The following is an 8,188-nucleotide window of genomic DNA, read 5'->3' as shown; positions in this document are numbered from 1 at the left end:
CTGAACATTAATTTTCAAGTTTCATCAAACATTAAAATGAAGACCAAATCCAACACAGTTCTCTTCCCCTTGTGAGGAGGAGTCAATGCAAAACTCAGATGTCTTCCACCTCTACTTATCTGACTGCAGAGAGGATGACAGAGAACAGTGGACACACAGTTGAACATGATGGACTATAGGACAGGACTGCTGCTGTTAACTCTCTGCTGGGCAGGTGAAGATATTCACATATCATCTTTTTACATGGTTTTATTTTTCTCACCAGCCTGTTTCACTTTTTGTTTTTTTATTGTCTTGACAGGTGTTGATGGTCAGACTCTGACAGAATCTGAACCAGTGGTTAAAAGACCTGGAGAATCCCACACACTGACCTGTACAGCCTCTGGATTCTCATTCAGCAGCTACGACATGGGCTGGATCAGACAGGCTCCTGGAAAAGGACTGGAGTGGATCGCTTATATCTATAGCAGTGGTAGTGGCAAATTCTACTCTCAGTCAGTCCAGGGCCGGTTCACCATCTCCAGAGACAACAGCAGACAGCAGGTGTATCTGCAGATGAACAGTCTGAAGACTGAAGATTCTGCTGTTTATTATTGTGCTCGAGACTCACAGTGACTGAAGGTGGTTGAGCAGCTGTACAAAATCCTACAGTCCTCATCAGACCACCATTACCATGAATGATGTCCTCAGTTCAAATGTATCCAATTCAATAAAACAGTTGTCCAGGTTTTCGACAACTTTGGCTGCTCTTTTCAAATGTATTATAAAAGAAGGGTTTTATTACACAGATAAGTCTGCAGACATTTTCCTTGTCACCACGGAAGTTAGTTTTTTGCATATTTCCACACAGGTTTCAATTAAAGTCCCACTCCCATGAAAATCAAGTTTTTGAGCTCGTTAACATGTCTGTGTGATGTCTTTTTATCTAAAACCAGACATATCATGAGAGAAATAAGAAGTCAACACCTTGGATGTGAAAATCCACCTTTGAACTGCAGTGGACCACAGTCACAGCCTGGCTCTTCCAGCCATGACAAGGAGGGAGACACACAATGTTAAAGATAAACAGAAGTATTTATTTAACAGACAAATCAATGAAAATACATTTCCTCACAAAATAATCATACATTTTCGAGTGTGGCTGTCAGAAAATTCAGTGTGAAGTGCATGATGTGTGAGTAGAAAGGATGCATGAGTGTGAATGTTGTAGGGTGAATAAAATAAACGAAAAAAAAAAAAGGAAAACACAGAACTTAATAACAACAGCATACAAAATACAAGCAATTAAACCTGACACACACACACACAGACACACACAGACACACACACACACACACACACACACACACACACACACACACACACACAGAAAAGGATAAAAATAATATAAAATAAATAAATAAGTACATTTGAAAGTCCAGGGAGTGCATGAAAGACAGCAACATATACTGCAGTATGACATCATATCGAGCTATGTCTATACATCCCTTCTCCAGGCCAGATCCATCAGCCCCGACCTCATCCTACGAGATGCGGTGGCATCTGGTAATCAAGTAAAATAAAAAGGGTTTATCCTTTAGTGCTGTGGAAAAGGTTTCAAATGGAATGATACTTGTCACAACTTGTAGCCACTGATTGAGGGAAGGAGCTTTGTCAGTGATCCAAAGGACCAAAATACATTTCCAAGCACAGTGCAGCAGAATATGCAAAATCTCCCTGTGTCAAAAATCAGCTGGTAACTCATCATTTAGTCCCAACAGGCAGGTCCTTGCACCAAGATGTAGACGGCACTTAAAAGTTACACTAAACTGCTGAACAATTGTGATCAAAATTGCTGGACATGGGGACAGCTCCACAAACAATGAAAAAATGATCCAACAGCAGATTGACATTTAGTCCAAAACTCTGACAGAGTTGGATTAATTCTGTGTCTGGCTTCAGGAGTGATATGAAGCCTATGTAGAATCTTAATATTTTCTCTCCCAGGAAGAATTAGATACCAGGACACTGGAGGGCTGGTTACACAGGGCATTCCAGGCTGCAGGCTCTTTCGTACCCAGATCAGATTCCCATCTGCCTTTTACTTTGTCAGAGCCCTTGTAACATGAAGCCACCAGAGGAGGAGCCCTCAGACCACTGATGATTTCACTGAGAAAAACTGCCTCAGTACCTTCCCACTAGTTTCTGCAGTTTCATGTTCAGTCATTGTTTGTCAAAGATTTTCTGTCAGCATCCTTCAGTTGTGAACAGAAACATTTCCCTCTTTGTTCTTTGAAACTCTGACGTCCTTTAATTCAGAGTCGGCTGCAAAAAGCTTCAACATCTTGAAATTCATTTGACTGGAACATCTCAACATGCTTTATATTGTAACTGTCCAAGATCAACAGTGGGCAACAATGAAGAGAATTTGTGTTCTTAGATGTTTTTGCTAATTGTCTGATCTGAGATTTAGTGTTTTCACTTTGTTTAGTTTGCAGTGGGAGAATAAATGGAGGTTACACTTGCTGACAGTAACTGTCCAAGTGTTTCACAGACTTCATGTGACAGATAAGCAGCAGAAATGTTCCTGTTCACTACAGCAGTTAGTTTTCTGTATCATCACACAGTTTCAGTTCATTTCCTCTCAGGGTTCAGAGTTTCTCTGTGCGTCTGTGGCTTCAAACACAGTTTGAATATTGAAACCTTGAAATTTAAAGTCTTCATTATCTTGCTCTTTCTTCACTGGTGTTTTCAGTTACACAATCAGATCTACAAACAAACACACAAAAGAATAAATGAATCTTACAATTACAATCAGGTGTGAAATGGTTTTCTTGATCTTAGAATTTCAACAGTAATAAAAAAGTAAACGGAAATAAAGTCATTATGTGAAACGTTTGAGACGTTTTAGTTTTAAGAGAAAACATCTTCAGGACCCCTCAGTGAAGAGGTGTCAAAAAATAATAATTATATTTTCAGTTTTTTTATCTACATTTCTTTATAGTCATGGAGGTACAGATGATTTAAACTAGAATATGTCATTTGTTTAAATGCTGTTATATTTTGTGTTGCTGTGAGTCTTGAATTTGACTGTGAAAGCAGAACGTGACGTAGGAGGAGTTTCCTGTAAACAAATTCTCACAGGGATTCAGTTGACATCATATTTAAAGAGGATTCATGGATTTGAAAACTTACTAAGCAAACTGTCAACATGGCTGACAGAAAGCTCACACTGTTGGTGGTTGTTCTGTCTGTTTGGATCGGTGCTGAAGGTCAGACCCTAACAGAGTCTGAAGCAGCAGTTAAAAGACCTGGAGAATCCCACAGACTCACCTGCTCAACATCTGGGTTTCATTTTGGAGGCTCAGTCTGGAACTGGGTCAGACAGGCTCCTGGTAAAGGACTGGAGTGGATCACTTATATAGACACAGCTAGTGCTCCTATCTATTACTCCCAGTCAGTCCAGGGCAGATTCACCATCTCCAGAGATGACTCCAGCAGTAAAGTCTATCTCCAGATGAACAGTCTGAAGACTGAGGACACAGCAGTGTATTACTGTGCCAGAGACACAGTGAGAGACGGTGATAGCAGAGTCATACAAAAACTACTTCCTCTATTTACTCCAACCACTGGGAACATTCAGTTTATCTGTATTGCATTTGTTGCAGCTGAGTTTGGTGTTTTTTATTATCCATGATGATGATTTGTATGAAACAATGAATCATTTATATTTTACACATAACATAAAGCCTCCATCCACAACAGTCTCCTGCCAGCCTGCACACGGTGAAAGATGAGAACAGATTCAAATTTACTTTGTAGACTTGGAATGTAGGAATGTCATATTTCTCATCAGCTATTATTTCTCAAAGATTTTGTGTCATGTTAGTAACATTGAACAAAACACAAATCCTACTTTAAAAATAAAAAAACAAAAAACAAAAAAACAAAAAAAAATGCTGCACAAAATTCAACCTCAGCAGACAATGCAGTACAGACAAAAAAAAATTAGTAATATTTTATCTTTTAATCAAATTCATATGGCTGGAATCTAAACTTCTATTGTAACCATCTTAGTTCAAAGTCGTCAAAAATGAAGGTGAAGCCCATTTAAATTCTCTCCTCCCTGTGAGGAGGAGTGAATGCAAAACTCAGATGTCTTCCACCTCTACTTATCTGACTGCAGAGAGGATGACAGAGAACAGTGGACACACAGTTGAACATGATGGACTATAGGACAGGACTGCTGCTGTTAACTCTCTGCTGGGCAGGTCAACAGTTTCTCTGATCTTGTCTTAAAGTTACCTTTAGAAAGTTTCCCTTTTAAAAAACCTGACTCTATTCCTTTTCATCTTGACAGGTGTTGATGGCCAGACTCTGACAGAATCTGAACCAGTGGTTAAAAGACCTGGAGAATCCCACAAACTGACCTGTACAGCCTCTGGATTCTCATTCAGCAGCTACCATATGGCCTGGATCAGACAGGCTCCTGGAAAAGGACTGGAGTGGATTGCATTTATCAGCTATAGTGGTGGCAGCAACAAATACTACTCTCAGTCAGTCCAAGGCCGGTTCACCATCTCCAGAGACAACAGCAGACAGCAGCTGTATCTGCAGATGAACAGTCTGAAGACTGAAGATTCTGCTGTTTATTATTGTGCTCGAGACTCACAGTGACTGAAGGTGGTTGAGCAGCTGTACAAAATCCCACAGTCCTCATCAGACCTGTATTCACTCAAATGATTAATGTCTTCACTTCAAATAGCCCAAGAAAATGACACTGAGCACTTTTACTAAACTCTGCGTGAGAACCACAGATGTCTGTTTGGGGTTTAAAGGTGTATTTTCCAACATACATTTCTCAAAAAGACTTTTCTTTGACAGATAAGTCTGCAGACATTTTCCTGTTGACCACAGCAATTAGCTTTTTGCACATTTTCATACATTTCATATTTCAATTCTGAAGTAGTTAATTTCCTCAAAATGATCCAGGTCTCTCTGTATGTCTGTGGCTTCAAACACAATTTGAAGACTGAAAACTTAAAAGCAAACTAACAAAAAAAGTCAAAAAGAGTCAAATCAGATGTAAAATATTTGTGTCTTTCAGTGAAGTTATGTCAACAACCAAAAAAAATAAAATAAAACCATTTTCATGGAATGATTCAGCAGGTCTTTATGGAGGTGCAGGTGTCTTATATCAGTATTTCCTAACTGTACAGTTGTTTAAATACAGTTTTATTGTCTGTTTTTGCCCTTGAAGTTGACTTTAAACCCAGAATATGATTGTAACAAGAATCTAACCATTATAATATATCATTTAAATTCTGTGGAGAGAAATAAAAGAGCAAATGTAATGCTAGAATCAAATTTACAATTTCTTTAAAATTCATCTCAACAGCTAAGATTAGGTATAAATGAAACACAGCATTATTTTAACTGCTAAATGGACCCACATCCATGTGACCATCATCTGTCAAGTCTCTATGCAAACTCATCTTCCTTGTGACGCAGTTATAAAGACATGAGACTGTCAGTGGAGGTTAAAGAGGATCAGAAGCTCTCGTCTCTTCACTTTCACCATCAACCATGTTTTGTGTAGCTCTGCTGCTGCTGTTGGCAGCTGGATCCTGTGAGTCTCTCTGGATTTGTCACAGTCAACATTTCTTCTTTTGCGTTTAACTTGAACATTGATAACAAAACATTTTCTTCTTTTAACAGGTGTGAAGTGTGAACAGTTGACACAGCCAGCCTCTGTGACTGTGCAGCCAGGTCAACGTCCGACCATCAAAAACAAGTTCAGTATCAGCTTAGACTCTTCCAGCAACACAGTGACTCTAAATGGACAGAATGTGCGGCCTGAAGACTCTGCTGTGTATTACTGTGCCAGAGACACAATAACACAAAGCATCAGTAGACCTGAACAAAAACCCCTCAGTGCCTGAACACTTGTAACATGAAGCCACCAGAGGAGGAGCCCTCAGACCACTGATGATTTCACACCAGTTCACTGTTGAAGAGAGAAACAGCCTTTGAACATATTTAGCAATGATGAAACATAAATGATAAATTTGGGGCATTAAAGTATTATTTTTAAAGTGTCAGCATGATTTCAACTGGTTAAAGCACTTTGTCCCAAAAAAAAAAACAACAACAAAAAAAGAAAAACAGCAAAACACAGTCTCCATCCCTCTGGTGGCTCCTTGAGCTTCTGGTCTTCTTCCTGTTTAGGGGGAGGTCAGAGTGGTAGAGATGTGTCAGGAGAACAGAGCCACACCTGAATCCACTTCTCCTGATTGTTGGAGTTAGTAATGAAATCAAAATATACAAAGTAAAGTGGAGGTGGTTTCCAGTCATGTTTTCACTCTGCAGATATAATAACACTGAACAGACTCTTCTATTGGCTCCAGTTGGACCAACACTGATGCTTCATATGTTTGATTCTATGCAAACTCAGTGAGCTTCCTTGTTCCTCAGCTATAAAAACTTCACATCAGACTGTCAGTGGAGTTCACAGCTGCTCACTTTCACCATCAACCATGTTTTGTGTAGCTCTGCTGCTGCTGTTGGCAGCTGGATCCTGTGAGTCTCTCTGGATTTGTCACAGTCAACATTTCTTCTTTTGCTGTTTAACTTGATCATTGATAACAAAACATTTTCTTCTTTTAACAGGTGTGAAGTGTGAACAGCTGACACAGCCAGCCTCTGTGACTGTGCAGCCAGGTCAACGTCTGACCATCACCTGTCAGGTCTCTTATTCTGTTAGCAGCTACTACACAGCTTGGATCAGACAGCCTGCAGGGAAAGGACTGGAGTGGATTGGATGGAGATATACTGGAGGCTCTGACTACGAAGATTCACTAAAGAACAAGTTCAGTATCAGCTTAGACTCTTCCAGCAACACTGTGACTCTAAATGGACAGAATGTGCAGCCTGAAGACTCTGCTGTGTATTACTGTGCCAGAGAGTAACACAATAACACAAAGCATCAGTAGACCTGAACAAAAACCCCTCAGTGCCTGAACACTTGTAACATGAAGCCACCAGAGGAGGAGCCCTCAGACCACTGATGATTTCACACCAGTTCACTGTTTCAGTAAAGAGGGAAACACTCTTTAGATTTTAAAAATGGTTCTTAATTAAATTATAAAGCAACAGTTTTCATCAATTTCAACACACTGACTTTGTCATCACTGAAACATTACTGTATGTGTTCCCACAGTGAAAATTGAATGACACTGTTAGACATGAAACCTTATTGAAAGCACAACTTTGTTTTAAAGGTCCTAATTCAACAAGACATCTACAGAAAGTGTCTCTTATATACAGTATGTCAATATTTAAAAAAAGAAAACATAACAAAAATACTGAATGAATCACAAAAGTCATAGTTATTGAATCAATAGTCTTCGGCCTATTTCATGGTTCATATTACAAACTACACAAAATGGTGCTTTCACTGACAGTCTGAAGTTTGTTTGTCAGTCTGGATTTTTCTCGTGAATGAAGCTCCTGAATAACATTAATAAACTGAGATACAGTTTTTAAACAATTGAAATTCAGATCATAAAATGTATCTGCTCACTAAATTATTCTGATCAAGTTCTCTCCTCCCCGTGAGGAGGAGTCAATGCAAAACTCAGATGTCTTCCACCTCTACTTATCTGACTGCAGGAGGATGACAGAGAACAGTGGACACACAGTTGAACATGATGGACTATAGGACAGGACTGCTGCTGTTCACTCTCTGCTGGGCAGGTGAGAATACTCACATAACAAATTTTTACATAGTTTATATTTGTCCCACCAGCCTCTTTCACTTCATGTGTTTTATTTTCTTGACAGGTGTTGATGGTCAGACTCTGACAGAATCTGAACCAGTGGTTAAAAGACCTGGAGAATCCCACAAACTGACCTGTACAGCCTCTGGATTCACATTCAGTGACTATGCTATGGCCTGGGTCAGACAGGCTCCTGGAAAAGGACTGGAGTGGATTGCATTCATCAGCTATAGTGGTGGCAGCTACAAATACTACTCTCAGTCAGTCCAAGGCCGGTTCACCATCTCCAGAGACAACAGCAGACAGCAGGTGTATCTGCAGATGAACAGTCTGAAGACTGAAGATTCTGCTGTTTATTATTGTGCTCGAGAGTCACAGTGACTGAAGGTGGTTGAGCAGCTGTACAAAATCCTGCAGTCCTCATTATTACA

The 8,188-nt window shown here is 39.7% G+C and overlaps 1 gene segment (V, D, J or C); it reads left to right on the top strand.

Annotated features, from left to right (window-relative positions):
* Positions 1–3,190: 3,190 nt before the first annotated feature.
* On the top strand, positions 3,191–4,360 carry LOC139609192 (immunoglobulin heavy variable 3-48-like). The segment is given in 2 exon segments: positions 3,191–3,550; positions 4,340–4,360. Coding segments are annotated over 2 exon segments (381 nt in total).
* Positions 4,361–8,188: the final 3,828 nt, after the last annotated feature.

This window comes from Trachinotus anak, unplaced genomic scaffold (genome assembly GCF_046630095.1).
Source record: "Trachinotus anak isolate AG129_WGS33_773 ecotype Australia unplaced genomic scaffold, CSIRO_AGI_Tana_v1 ptg000003l, whole genome shotgun sequence".
Lineage (NCBI taxonomy): Eukaryota > Metazoa > Chordata > Actinopteri > Carangiformes > Carangidae > Trachinotus > Trachinotus anak.
The sequence above is the reverse complement of the archived record's forward strand: the minus strand, read 5'-3'. Positions and strand labels throughout refer to the sequence as shown.